At 41.5% G+C, this 15,510-nt stretch overlaps 1 protein-coding gene across 2 annotated transcripts in view; it reads right to left on the bottom strand.

The window, feature by feature from the left end:
• Positions 1–950: 950 nt before the first annotated feature.
• tsc22d2 (TSC22 domain family 2) overlaps positions 951–15,510 on the bottom strand; it is a 33,743-nt gene continuing 19,183 nt past the window's right edge. The window contains exons 2-5 of one of the 2 annotated variants that reach the window (XM_085134084.1): positions 15,433–15,504; positions 13,779–13,796; positions 3,694–3,745; positions 951–3,392 (exon numbers count right to left, since the gene is read on the bottom strand). In XM_085134084.1, coding sequence (XP_084990210.1) covers positions 3,102–3,392; positions 3,694–3,745; positions 13,779–13,796; positions 15,433–15,504 — 433 coding nt within the window. In that variant the 3' untranslated portion in view covers positions 951–3,101. The remainder of the gene's footprint in view (positions 3,393–3,693; positions 3,746–13,778; positions 13,797–15,432; positions 15,505–15,510) is intronic. The other variant, XM_085134083.1, reaches the window with a different exon arrangement.

Here is a 15,510-nt window from a genome sequence, read left to right as displayed (position 1 = left end):
AGCCCATAAGCAGGCTGTCGATAATATTAAACTGAATTCGGTGTTGCTCACAGGATTGATGATGAAAGTGAGCTGGAGCCCCTCCAAAGCAGCCCACTCTTCAAGTTGACCAAATCCTTGAACTCAAGCTCCAGCTACTGTGAACGGGGTGGAGAGTAAATAAGGTATTCAATTAATCAGTATCATTATAATACAGTATTATTAATTCATTACTAACACATAGATCATCCAATAATGACAGGTTTTATACATACACAAGATCTTGGCAATAGTAGTGCAGAGAATTCTAGCAGTAGAAGTTTGTAATTGTATTGTTGATAAGTCTCCTAGGAGGCAAACCTCGGGGGCATGAAGGGATGTGGCATTCCAGTGTGCGTGGTGTTATATAACTGCAGCGCGGTGCCAGGTTAGCATGCAAGTACTTGTCAGTAGTAGTGCTTTGTGTGTATATCTGACTCTTCAGATCCCTTTTTGTGTAACTTTTCACCCATATAAAGTTTATTGTGAACAGGTGTACCTAATGAAGTGGCCAGTGAATGTAGTTTCTCATGTTTGTTATATTCATTTCACAGGAAAATTGAAGTCACAAATGTTTTCTGTGCCTCTTCAAACAAAACCACCTCACACACAATTACTAAACGTTAATGAGCCAACTCTCAGGTAAATACTTCTGTATTTGTTCCCATGCAGGACCCCTGTAACCTACAGCAACTTTTTCATTTTACAATATTGTTTATTTGCCTGTTTGACACTCTGGGAGACAAAAAGCCAGATTTAGGTGAAAGAAAACAACAGTAAGTATATGATTTAAGGTGAAATCACAGGATGTGACTAATTTTATTTTGTAATTTTGCTGCTTACAAGAAAAAAAAATCTTGGTAATGCTGGAAGGATGACACTTTCGCAACACACGGGGATATGTAAAGGAAGAATAAAGACACATGAAGACATTCTCATAATAAAACAGTAATTTATTATCTTTTTTTTTTGTTGTTGTTGTCGTTGACTGAAAACTAAAATTGTCTGAACAGCACATTACAAGGGCATCGTTAAGATATTTTCTCCAAGGCTCAGTGATCACTTTCATACAGTACATTTGGCATGTACACGGTATCTCCTTCAAATGAAAGAACAGAAAAAAAGAGAAGCCCATTTGCCAAAAAAGAAAAAAGAAAAGAAAGATGACTGATTGTACAATTACCAAGCAATTTGGTTCTAAGCCACAGAGAGAGATGCCGATCGCCTGCTGACAGCAAGCGTCGGCAGAGGAGGCACAAAAGATGCAATTGCAGACAGGACATCCCATAATATGCTCATACGCAGCTGACTGAGATCCAGCTTGAAAGTGAGAAATGTTTAATAGTTTGGATTGTTTTGTTTTGCTGTGAGTATTGCTGTTTAGTTTGTGTTTTTTTCCACTGTAAGCAAACTGTTATGCATTACAATTAAATGGTGCATTCATCAAAATCTGCAATGTAACAAACCCTTCTCTATGCATATGAAATTTAACAGCATTTAGATGAAAACAAAGACTGCTCCTTTTCTCGCCTCATGCACAACACTTTTCCTTCCATTCTTCTACTTCTAATTCACACCATCAGCTACTTACTCCAACCTCCTATCCATTTTCTCTCTCGGAAACCTTCAGATTTTCATTCAACAGAAAAACAAGAGTTCTGGATAAAAACCACGAGGTACCGAAGTGGTTTGATAACAGATCACGCAGAATATGCAAAATGGTGACAAAGAAGCACAAGGAAGGAGAGAGTAGAAAAAAATATATATAAGTGCGCGGTTTAAAATAAAAAAGGAAAAGAAAGACTTACACAGCTTTGTGTCTTTGGTTATAAAGTAGGTCAAACAATTTTCACAGCTTTTCATCCCCCCAAAGCCAAACCCAGCAAATTCATTTTCGTTTTGACGAAGAAAGTCTAGAAAAAGTTAATCAACAGTTTTCTTTATCAAAACATCCCATCACATATTATTTATCTTAAACAACAGGTGTTCTCCCGTACAAACTGCCCATGCTCTTAATACTTTACACTTTACAAAATATACATTCAACCTGGATTTCATCTAATGTAAGCGCAGCTTTAGTGTTAGCACTATTTCATGAAGAGGCCAAAAAAAAAGTCTATTTTTTGGAAACTTATTGCCTACCTGTTGAGAACTACGAGTTGCAAGAATCTATCAAATTTAATACCCGACAGATTCTAAAATACCAAAAGACCAAAAAGAAAAAAAAGTTTCTTTTTTGTTTTTTAATAAGCATCTCCATGACATTGTTCATTTACATTATGAAAATAGCAGCCCTGAAATAAATAAACGCAAATACTAAAACTGAACTAATGAAAATTTATTATGATTCATGTCAAACGTATGGTGGCTCTGAGAGCAACACAAGCTTTTTCGATGCAGCATATAACGAGCCGAGGCTGTCGGCTCGATCCGCTCGAGCTCGAGTCCTCTTGCGCTCAGGAAGGACGTATCCTCCAAACCACCTCTCCATCACCCTCTCTGCACTCTTGGCCTCTTCCAGCCCTGCAGTGACGTTGGGTGCAGACACTGGGAGGTCAGCCCCTGCTGGATGTTTCCAAGGATCCACGTCACCCCTCTGGTCCCTCGCAGGTACACGCTGCTGTCTTCCCCCATTTGTTGCCCCAACAAATCCAGCTCTCTGTGCCCTCTGACCCCCGCCATCCCCTACACAACATCAACATGCAGTTGCTGGTTTTTGTTTATTTATTTTAAATGCACACTGGCTGCCCTGCTCCCCCTCACCCCCCACCCATTTGCCCCCCCATCTTCTCCTTTTTCAGCTCTGTTGCAGCCGAACACAAGGCCCGAATAAGACTTTGCACAGGATGGTAAATGTCTTAAATAATGTGAAGGCCTGATGACATCAGCACACGCTGAAACACGGCTCTTAGTGACAAACACAGATGTTGCTTTGTTGATTTGTCCTCAAGTGGAGCACTTTGAACACAGAGCCGAGTCCATTTGCTGTTTGGGGTTGAGGGGACGGTAGTAGTTAGTTGTTGCCTTTGCTAACAGACTCCTGTCCGTGGGACGTGTGTTTCTGACAGTTTATAAAGAGGGAATCACGCTGAGGTGATGTCGGGCTGATGAGGGACGCTCTGGCTTCCCTCGTGGTGAACCAGAGAGGGGGTGCTGTTTGTGACGAGCGGGTGTTGCTGCTGCAGCGGCGGCGATCTGCTGCCATGGGTGAGCTGATTGGTCAGATGGCTGAGCTGCTCCGAGTTGGCCAGTGACTTCAGCACGGCGTTCTCGCGCTCCAGCATAGAGTTTCTCTCGTACAGCTCCTTGATGTGCTCCTTCAGCACCTCCACCTCCTCACGAACAGCGTACATCAGGTGACTCTTAACCAGATCCTGACAGGGAGGACAAACTAAAATTAGCACACAAAAATAAATGTGGTCTTTGTACCGAGACGTGCAATCCCCTGTCAATCCAAAGGGACCAGCAGCACAGAAGCCAAATGCTTGGGCAGATTTGAGGCTCATTTTTCCTCTGTTTCCTTCTACAAGACGTTTCACGTTCATCCTCTTTCAAGCACTTATCTTAACATCAGCAAGGTAAAAGTTATTGTGAAACGTGTAATTGTACAGACTGGCAAGGAATCCATATCACAGGATTTATTCTGATATGACTTAAATATGTGGAAAAACTCACCATTGCCTGCTCAATCTTGTTATCGATGGCAACGACGCTGGCTCCCGAGGCACTGTGGACAGAAGAGGAGGAAGTTTAGATATCAATCTTGCTTATGCCCATCGGACATTTCACATTCACCAAGTGCCAAAATTGGCTCTCCCACAACTTGAGATTTCACTTGCATTGCTCAGGTGAATCAAAACAAACCCTCGAGCGTTTTCACTCATGCAGATAAGCTTCTAAAAAATTAGATTAGACCAGGAAAAAAAACAAAACGAAAATAAAACGCGTACTATTTTTAGCGAATTTTCCATTGTGTTTAACACAAACTGGCAGAGGGCCCATGTTTGGAAACGCAAAAATGCAAGACGGCATGCTACAAATGTGATGCCGTTTTCAGAGACCAGAAGCACGGGAAAGATTGAGGTGGAAGGTGAAGACATGTCATGTTATACACACCAAACTCTGTTTCAGCAACAGCTTTATAACCCGGACTTGAAGCCTTTGCTCTACATGCCTGCATTAAGTGAAGTTGACTTTCATCGCTCACACTATCCGTTCAGTACAAACAGCTGTCAGACTCTACTTTCAAATGTGCCACCAGTGAATCAGAGCATAGCAGCAACCCATAGAAACCAAGACAAAGTTCCACTTGTTATAACAGCTAAATCAAAATTCAACTATCTGCACATAAATCCAGGTCAGACAGCATCTATGCATGGCAGACAGGGAGTCTGGTAATCAGATTACATCATCAGTGCACGCTCTTTTCTAAATTATATCTGCATAAAATACCAAGCACCCACTTAGCTCCTCTCTGCCTCTTACATCGTTATAAAAACATTGATGTCGCCTCAGAGGAGCTCAACCCTGTATTTTACATCTCACCATTTCTTCACCAGAAAGCGACGATTAAGCGTTTAATTAAAACACGACGATTAACTTACGAGTCCGTGCTACAAATCCTCATGAAACCAAACGACGCCGACTTTTCACCGTTTGCCTTTTAACCTCCTCCACAAAAAGCGCCTTTGTTTTCGCACAATCACCGCCCTGCTCCGCTGTGGAGCGAAAACAAAAGCAATCGATGTGTCCTGGAGCCGCTGGACGGCGCTCTGACTGGAGCAGCAGACGGAACACAATGTGCAGACTGCCTCTAATTATTGTTTTTAGAGCGTCCACGATGTTAAAAAATTGGTTAACGTTATAAGAATGTGATAAAAGTAGATGTGAAACAGTTTCCTTTGAATTAAATACAGACGCAATTATTGTGTCCCGAGGTTGGGGGTTGTAAGGAGCTTAAGTTAAGAAAAAACATTTGTTACGTTATGTTTACATCTTTTTTAAACGTAATTAGATAAAAATAAAAATTAAAAAAAAGAACGTGGAAATCGCACATTGCGCTAACATCAGTCTGGTAACAGTCTATCCATCATTTACACACTGCGTGCTAGAGCGCACGTAGTGTACGGCTCCGTGGGCATCTAGTGGGGGGACACGTGGTATAAACACAGATCAAACTGAATCCACATGTTCGGGAAGAGAGTGGTTAACACTCGGAACAGCTGCTAGCAAAACACCTCAAACTATGCGGGGGACGAAACGAGCGCAAATGGCCACCGAGCAACACTCAAAGCACGTGTAAAAACATTGACAAGGAGCCAAATGTCTGCAGTTCGTAAATAAGAGTTTTTAAAAAATGATGCAGGTATGTAAATGTTTTCAGTTAGTAACGCAAAGACGCCGTAAAAACTCCAAACGCGTCCATATGCACGCGTAAAATAAGCCCACACGCGCGGACACAGAAACAGCTTTTAAAGGTGTTTACCTGACGCATCGCGCTCTGTAGGCCACCAAACGCCCTGAATGTGGCGGGGATGTTCCCGGCGAGCAGGGCAGGCTGTAGCTCATTTTGCAGCGCATGGTTCCTGAAGTTTTCTCGCGGCTACACGTTTCTTACTGAGTAACAAACACAACAAACTGTCCTGTTGGAGTGGAGGCTCACGGTTTCTTAAAACCACTGCTTGGTCACATGGTGAGGCGGAGTTCAGCCTTCGCCGCCTCCTCCCTCCCCTCACCATTCATTTACTCCGAGAAGCTTCCTTCACAAGTTACGTTATTCAGAGCCGAAACGTACGTGCGGAACAGCCACTCCAGAGGCACACGGGAACATATTTAAAGGCTCAGCTTTAATTCAAGGAGAGGCACAGCTCTGTGTGTACCCTATATCTTGTGTTAGTGCCTTAAACTCCATCTGCACCATTACAAGGTTTCTGCAGGCCTGTTTCTCCACGTTTATTCTGTCTTTCCTTGAAAATTTGAGTCAAACTTTGCAGAGTTTGACATATAAATTGTGCATAAAACACAACAAGGAGAGGTAAACAACAGTTGTTTAAAAAAAAAAAAACATTTGGTGGTTTTAGTGATCACATTAAGACTGCATTAAAACATCAGAGGAATAAATTCATGTCCTTTTCGGCTAATTACATTAGCAAAGCAGTCCCTTCCTCCTCTGTCATTTCCAGTAAAAACACCAAGATTAAAACATGAGATGACTTCAAACTGCCCGCTTATTTTTCCACTCACTCAGTGGTTTACCAAGCACCGAAAATGGTTTAACTAAACGTCTGAGATTAGTCTGCGATAAGAATAGCAGCCAGGGTGTACCCCCACATTCCGGCTCTTTTGGCTGCTGGGAGAGGCTCAAGCGTCTCCACTGTCCGTAATCCTGAATTGGACAAAGCGGAAGCAAAGGGATGGACGGATGTGAGAGATGTACTTGTGTAATGACGGTGAGGTAAATGAGGCACATTCCAGCACAAATCTCACTCAGATATTTAAAGTCGATAGATGACGGCAGCAGCAACAGAACACATTCCTCCCTTTGAACTGAGCACTTCCACATCTGGGACAGTGAAATAGATATGTCCACAAGCTTTGGCTGGAATGTGTTTTTATCAATAGCAAAAGACAAGAGGCATGCAGGTTGAATTAAAAATACGAAAAAAAAGAAAAGTTTGGCTTTGCAATCTGTACTTGAAGAGTTAAAGAAAAAGCTAGAAAGGAAGAAACAGGTTGTTGTCATTCCATGTTCAAGGAAAACAAAGCAAACTGTATATTTTATTCAAGGAAGAAGACATGTGGTGGTTTATATAAGGACCACTGGCTGTGTTAACCTCAACACGGGCCTTCCCCGCAGACTGCAGCAGAGTACAAATGCACTCACCACCCCCCACCACCCCCAAACAAAGTCTCCGGGACCACTAGGCAGCACATTCCAGTTCTGGCCACCTCCGGCCCCGAGGCCAGTGCATTCAAACCCAGACATCTGTGTCACAGCCACCAGGGCTGGCTGCAGAGTTTCTACCACGCGTGCCTCCCTTTTGACACCGAGCCCATCTCCTCTTACACTGCACGGTGTACCCATCCTCCACCTGGATCCGTGTACATCACAGCAGACACGTCCAGGAGCCAAACAAACTCCCTAAATCATCACACACTGTTTTACAGCACCAGAACGCCAATGTGTTCTACATTAGGGTCACAAATGCACCGGCACTCGTCCCCGTCCCAAAGCACATAAACACTCTCTGTGGGGGAAGGCAGCTGAATAAATTAGACCTTTGTCTTACAGTAATAACCCCCCTCAACGATCATATTTCAAAACAATAGCTGGAGGGTGGGGGCTGCAACAACAGATGAGTGTGCTCGCTGACATCTCACTGTGGCTCTCGTTCCGATGCAAACGCTGGCTGCAGCCAGCCGCTTGTTTGAAAAGACAGGAGGGTGTAGTTCCGCCGCTGCGCCAGTTGGCGTCAGCAGAGGCCCCCGATTAGCTGCGATTCAAAAGTTCAGCAGCTTCGGGAAGACAGCAGTTTAGCTATGATTTCATTATTATGGCACAAATCAGCTTGAAGTTTATGTTTAATCATGACGCAGCTGTAAAATTAATTTGAAAATAAAAAACAAAGCATGTTTTTGCTCCATCGGAGCTACAGGGGACCAATTCTCTTTTTATCTGTCTGAAAAGGGTCAAAAGTGCTGCGTGACCCAGCAAACAACCAAGCAGGCTCCACAACACTCGGCTCAACTAAACGATCACTCACTCTGAAAACAAAGAAACCAGTATTTTTGCAACAGGGCGTTCTCGGCAGCAGACCTGTGAGCCCCTCATGTTTACCCATCTGCTTAAATCAATCAGATCATATCCAGTTTTCCCACAGAAACAAGTACTAAAAGAAGAAAAACAAAAAGAAGAGGAAACTTGGATTTTAGTCAATGCAATGTCTGCCGACATGAACAGATTTTTTTTAGAAATATTTGATGCGTGGACATAGGTTCTAGTTTCTTTTGATCATATATACTTAGATTTAAAGGCTTTGTTTCATAAAAGATAAATCTATAATATTTCAGATTATTCTCTTTTTACTTAAGTCATTACAATTTCAGATTGTTGTCTTTTCAAACTTTTAGATTTATTTAGATTTTCAGTTTCTGATCGCATCAGCCTAATAAATCAATCAAATCCTCACATATGTGAAGCTGAAGAAACAGTTTCAGATTATTTCCTGTCACACAAATAAAACATTTTATTCACTAGCAAAACCGCAATTAGAAACTCGTTACTCAAAATGTTCTACATTGAAATCAGTTATCAGGAAGAGAACAATTTACCTTCTAATGTGTGTGAAACATGTGAGTCAACACAGCCTCAACGCTTTTCATGAAAATAACCTGAAACTGGAATATTAAAAAGAGGAGAAACAGGTTACATATCCCACAAGGAATTCTTGTGGTTTACTGCATCTTATTTTCCCTGCAAGCACATATATTTGCATACTGAACTAAAATAATCCCCCAAAGAAAACAATCTCGAAAAACTACTTCTGCCCTCCGTGGACAGCAAAGCTTCAAACAACTGTGACAATTGCAGGATGCGACAAGTATGTTAATACGAGTCTGTGAACATGGCACATATTTGGATGCTGTATTGTTGGGAGCATGTCTATATAAGGGGTGGTCCATATTGACACAATGGAGTCTAAACAAAATAAGAGAGACCACGGGGAAGTTTTATTTCTCCAGCACTAAATCAAAGTCACAAGTGGGCGTGTCTGCTGTCACCGAGCTTCCTCGTAAACAGGCCGGAGGAGTTGTCCCACTGCAACCTCATCTGTTGCGCAATATCGCTACACTGCTGCACAAGCAGCTCCTCGTCTAACGTACGCGATGTGACTGGAAGGGAACCGGCCCGTCCTTCCACCACATGGACAGCTCCAGCAGACATCTTGGTAAACAAAACCGGATGACGGGGGAGCATGAGAAGCAGTCAAGTCCCTCGGGGGCTTATAAAGCGAGGATAAAATCTGAATTCTTCAGACGGCAGATGAACTTCGTCCACCACTGCTAATTTAAGCAGTCCACAGAAGGCCTTTTTTTCATAGCACAGTCTTAGACGTGATGTCCATACCTACCAACAAGCATGAAAACGTATCAAGAGACCAGTCACGTACACGTAGGCCACAATTCAACTAGATAAAAGCTGCTGGTTTAGGGAACAAGCTCACCAAAGCAACATCTGCAATCTGTTCCCCATCTACAACTAACTACTGCTAGTGAAGCTGACGTTTTGCATTGCTGCAGGGAAAGGGGCAGGCGGTAAGAAGCAAACGGACCAGCAGAAGTTCCAAACAGTAGATTACTGTGAAATCCACTAGAAAGTGTGAGTTTTAAAAAGATTTAAAAAGAGGCTAAAAAAATTAACCAGGAGGGTTGTTTGTTAATGGCGACTGTACTCGACCTCGACAGCTCCTACAGAAATCCATCAAAACCCATATGCAAACAGTGAGAATGCAGCTTTAGGGTCCTCTGACCATAATTACCTAAACACAATGTGCTGCGAGATCAAATTACACTTTTTCAACGCCTGAGAGACTTGAGCTTCGCCACTTGTTTGTCTCAATCTGGATTAAGACCCCCGCTGGAATGTGCATACGTAATAGTTTTGTTCCTGAGGCTTTAATGGAAAAATCCCGGCACCTCAGCGTTAACGGGCCTCTGTATTCAGGGGAGCATTTATCACAGGATCAAGGACTCAGCCTCATTTGGGTTTACTCTCTGAAGCGAAGGGTGTGGGTCAGGCTAATGTCGTTAGGTAGTACAGTCTAATTACCCCTAATACACATGTCAGTGCCTTTATCAGAGGCACTTCAAGGGGACTTTTGGGAAACGCTGATGTTTAATGTTCTAAACATTGCATTTTAAAAGCAACCACAAGACAATCTGACTACTTAACACCAACTAAATGCCTGTGCTTTAAATAAATCATTAACACCAGCAAAGACAAAAATTGATCTTCGCAAAAAACAGGATACTGGCTTTTAATTTGGTGACTTTGCAGATTTGGTCAGACAAAATATGACACAAAATAAAACAGCCATTTTTAGTGTTTTCTGACCAATAACTGCCAATGTCCATCGTCTACTGTAAATCATATATCAGTCTGACCTCATGGTGGTTCAGCTGGTAATTTAATGGTCAGTCAGTGGCTATAGGAGATACCCTGATATATAACTAAGTGTGAATGTCTTTAACTGTCCGAGCTCTAGCAGACACGATGTTGGAAAGGCCCATGTGTGCTCAGCAAACCCTTTCTGGGTAAAAACAGATCAAATGTCAGCAGCTTCCAAAGATAAAGTAGCCAGAATGAAAATGCTGCCACTAAAACAGTACAATCTTTGTGACAAGTGGTGTGTTATGCAAGCTTTAAGATCTTTCATGGATACGACTGCCATCCATCAAATTCTCCATGAACCTTTAAAAAAAGGTGTCCCATATGAGATCAGCGCTCTGTGCACGTACAGTCCTGTCCTGGCTCCCACACAGCTGTTGGGTAAACTTTAAATTTTTTAAAAATAACTGTACTTCCTTAACAGATAAGACACTGAAAATGTATTGGGATGGATCTGATGAGGATAAGACCCGCCCCCCAGGCTTTTGGCAATTACAATCTGACGTAAGTCCAAGAAATAACAAAGGTGCAATAAATTATGACAGTTTATGAAAGTTATATTTCTCAGTTCTATTTTGAAGACAACTGCAGCTAAGTTGATGAAGAAGTTTACCATGACAGTGTTGTCCAATCAGCACATCAGAGTTAAACTTTGCTCCTCTCCCCAATAATGACTGCTCGTTTCTGAGTCATAAACAGTGCTAACATATCTGATCTGGTTTAAATAAGTCCCCGCTGGCGGAGCCTTGGCTGGGCCTGAGACCACCAATCAGGTGTTCTCTGACCAAATATAAATCTGTCTATTCTTTATTATCCATAATCATCAAGTTGATCTTTGTGGACAGAGGACTGTAAAAGGGTTGCTGCCTGTGGGTTACGTGGGACTAATCACAGCCTTATAATAAATCCATTCAAAACAGAGAACAGATTGCTTTCCTGCTATGTTTACAAAAGCAGAGTTCAAGTTGTAATCTTGTTAGGTTAAAAAATAAATGTATGTGCAGAGTTTTTTACAAGGGAAGACTAAAGCAGAGCTGTAGGGGATCAACTACAGACCAGTGAGACTTTGAGTTTGTGAAATGATGTTCAGAAACAACTCTGCATCCTGTGGTTATACTTCTTATTAGCAGTTAGAAAACTGAAAAAAGAAATAAATCACTGCATGGGAAACCTAAGACTGAATGTCTTAGATGACATGTGTTAATAGACCTCTCTGCTGAATCACTTGCTATTAATCTGTCTCTCTTCCACAGCATGTCTTTATCCTGTCTTCCTTCTCTCACCCCAGCCGGTCACAGCAGATGGCCCCGCCCCTCCCTGAGCCTGGTTCTGCTGGAGGTTTCTTCCTGTTAAAAGGGAGTTTTTCCTTCCCACTGTCACCAGAGTGCTTGCTCATAGGGGGTCATATGATTGTTGGGTTTTTCTCTGTATGTATTATTGTAGGGTCTACATTACAATATAAAGTGCTGTGAGGCGACGTTGTGATTTGGCGCTTTAAAAATAAAATTGAACTGAATTGAATGTCAAAGAGAGAAAAAAAAGTTACACATGAATGCACATTTTTAGTACAATTATACAAATATGAAGTACAAATTCACTGCCACTGTTTTTATGGGTGAATATTAAAAATTCTGTTCAGTTTACCAAACCTTCCAAATTTAAATCTGTATCCTGATGTAAAAAAAAAAAGAAGAAAAAGCTATAATGCGTGTCTTCGAGTGTTTTTCGAGTTTTGTGTTTTCAAAATTAAAATAACATTTGCGTGTTTTATTTTAGTCACAAGCAAAAATTTCTAATGCAGCATTTTTCCACAGGTGTCCAAAAAGGCTTTCAGCAACCTGTGGTTTTAAAACTAATTTGGGTTGTAAAGCTCTGCATTGCTGATAGAGCAGCAGAAGATTTGGCACAGATACATTTTGATCCCAAAAGCGAACCAGAAACTTGTCTAAAACTGAGAAGATGAGCGGGCACTGTGCTCAACTGAGGTTTTACATTTTTCATAAACCCACTCATTTTGAGGAATGCTTTAAAGGGCCCTCAAACTGTTTGTGCGCAATTCCCCTCTTCATTTCCAACAAGTCTGACCTTGCAGGAGAGCTGGCTCGGGACAAAAGGAGGTGGAATGAGGCGTCTCCCTCAGGTTTACCTGCGGTTAGTTGAAAAGTTCTGAATAAAGCTGCTCTGTTACTCGCAGAGCCCAGAGGCAAAGCCGAGCTGGATGAGGAACAAACAGAAGCACAGAGTCTTTTGCCAGCGGTGACGACGCACTGTTGCTCAACTGCTACTGTTGTCAAGTAAACAAGGACCCTTATTTAGATCATATGGACGATCTCATGCTTAATGCAGTATTACGGGGCGATCGTGGCTCAAAGAGTTGGCAGTTCGTCTTGTAACCGGAAGGTTGCCGGTTCGAGCCCCGGCTCGGACAGTCTCGGTCGTTGTGTCCTTGGGCAAGACACTTCACCTGCCGCCTACTGGTGTTGGCCAGAGGGGCCGATGGCGCGATATGGCAGCCTCGCTTCTGTCAGTCTGCCCCAGGGCAGCTGTGGCTACAACTGTAGCTGCCTCCACCAGTGTGTGAATGTGAGAGTGAGTGAATAGTGGAATTGTAAAGCGCTTTGAAGTCCCCGAAAAGCGCTATATAAATACAATTTTTTATTATTATTATTTCACACACAACGTCTGATTGGTTGCTAATCCCTCCACCACTTACTGCCACTTGGCAACAGAGGTTTAAAGTCACAAGCATTGATAAACTACTCCAAAAATCCACCAACCCTTGATGATATATGCAATTTTAGTCAATATCCCCAAGAATGACATTTTGAAACAAGAATCATTTAAAGCTCAATAATTGTAAACTCTACATATATATCACAGGATAAATATGTTAATATATGGCATTAAGTCATATTTATTTTCTTGCTTATTCCCAAGACTACCCAGAATTTTCTGCACATCACTTCACGACATAACAAGTCAACCGCATGTTTAAACGATAAATACACCTCAACTTCAAAGTTTGTTTGCCGGTATCTGTTGGCAGCTTCCATGAGAGCACATGGGAACAGAAACTGTTTATGGTAAATGCAAACCACGGATTCCCAAGTCAAAACAAATGCCATTCATTTGTCTGCGTTATTGACGGGTACCTATGCAACAAAACAAATAGCTTATTAAAAAAAATTTATCATTAAGCACAGAAAATGAAGCCTAAACTCTAAATAAAGCAAGATTGTCAAATGCATTATACATACTAGCAAACACCAGGCTCGTGGCACTTTTTCAAATTCTTCATCCCGTATTTAGCCCCGAGTGAAACGGATAAGTTAGCATCACATTAACAGGGAGACAATGAAATGAACGTACATCCTGAAATCCAAGGATTGTTTTTTAAAAACATAGATGTTAATAATCGCTGTGTGTGTGACAGTGTTCGTGCAAAGTAAGCATACAGATATATACGTACAATATGATGATTACAGCATTTGTTGATTGAGTTGCTAATGAAATAAATCAAAGCAAATCCATAGTTATGCCATTTCATAAAATTCAGCTTGGGAGTTTTACTGTAATCTCTAAGAGCACATACCTGTGCTTCAGCTCTTGTCTTGGTGGTGGAACAATGGGAATAATGAAGAAAAAAAATAAATGAATTAAATTAAATTATAGTAGTATGCAAGTAAAAGCATTTGGAGGACTTAAAAAACATTTAATAAAAGAATAAAATAAATGGATCTGGCCACACTCAAGAAATGTATACACAAATGTCTAACCTAACTTTTAAGATATTAAAATAATTTAATGTTACAATTTTTTTGTTTGAGTCAATCTGGACAGCTACCTTTGTGTAGCCGTTTTTGAATTAAAGATATCGCCTCTTCTTTTATTAGACCTGTCAGAGTAATTTTTGACTACTCTGGCAATTTCTGTCATCTTTGTAGTCTATGAAAGGTAACAAGAAAAATCGAGCTCTCCCTGAAGAGACATTTGTTGGAGCTGGAACACGGAATTTAATACTTTTTTTTTAAATTTAAAAACTAAAAAATAGTTCTCAAATTTACACATAATCCCATCCATTATGGGTTAATATAAATCAGCTGAAGGCCGAGGCATGTTAGTAACAAGCACAATGCCACAGCTCTGACATGGACTCTTTTTTTAAGGATGAGCTTTTAAAAGTTGAGAATTAAGCTTAAAAACACTTTTAAAAATCACCAACTTCTCATCTGATCATACCAATGACAGGCTTACAAAAACATTGGTCATGTTATTACATTTGGATCTGCAATACTCAGTACTAAACCTCTTCAGCACTTAGCTCCACACATCGCAGGGACAAGGGAAACCTGAGCCCCAGATCCTCGTGACTGGCAGACCACAGATACGCTGAGTGTCACAGAGATGTGAAACGCTGCCAAATCAGCTCTAGTGCTTCTTCCACTGCCATGCTTTCTGCGTGCTGTACACACTCACACCTGCTGAAATGTCCAGTTTGACCAGCCGTTTAAGTAATGAGTCCCAAAGTGATGTTTCTTTATTTCAATAAAGGAGAAACGTCTAGACTTCTTTAATAATCTGGTAATCATTCGATACATTCAGTCTTTTCCTCTCAACGATAAAATCTGTACGACATATAAGGAGCCAATTATTCTTTGGTTTAATTCTGGCTGAAAAATTGCTGTTTAAATAATATAAGTATATATGGAAATAGATCCATAGATACATCTATCAGAAAAGGAAATAAAATCTTATCCAGAACAGGTCATCGTTTTCTACAATAAATTTAAAGTACAGCTGTAGTCACTTGTAAACTATATAAATCAGGGGTGGGGAACTCCAGGCCTCAAGGGGCGGTGTCCTGCAGGTTTTAGATCTCACCCTGTGTCAACACACATAAAATGATTAGTTCATTACCAGGCCTCTGGAGAAAGTCAAGCCATTTAAATCAGCTGTGTTGGATCAAGGACACATCTAGAACCAGCAGGACACCGGCCCTTGAGGCCTGGTGTTCCTCCACCCCTGACATAACAATCATCCTCCAATTGTTTCTGTAAATTTGTGACAGATGCTCACACTGAAATTAGTAAAATCAATTAACTACTTCAGGACTCCATAAATAGATTACAGGCTGCTGAAGATGGACATTTTCCTTTAGGGTGCACAAGGTGAAAGGGGTACCGGGTCCGGTTAAGCCAGCCAGCCAAGTCAAGGCCACACACAAGTTAAAACACCCGAGCTCATACCTATCGTTGATGGGCTTTGACCCTCGTAATCGGCTAGGCCGGAAAGCTTGGTAGAAAGCAGTGGACGGGTTCCTGCAT

Source organism: Neolamprologus multifasciatus, chromosome 15 (assembly GCF_963576455.1).
Source record: "Neolamprologus multifasciatus chromosome 15, fNeoMul1.2, whole genome shotgun sequence".
Lineage (NCBI taxonomy): Eukaryota > Metazoa > Chordata > Actinopteri > Cichliformes > Cichlidae > Neolamprologus > Neolamprologus multifasciatus.
The sequence above is the reverse complement of the archived record's forward strand: the minus strand, read 5'-3'. Positions and strand labels throughout refer to the sequence as shown.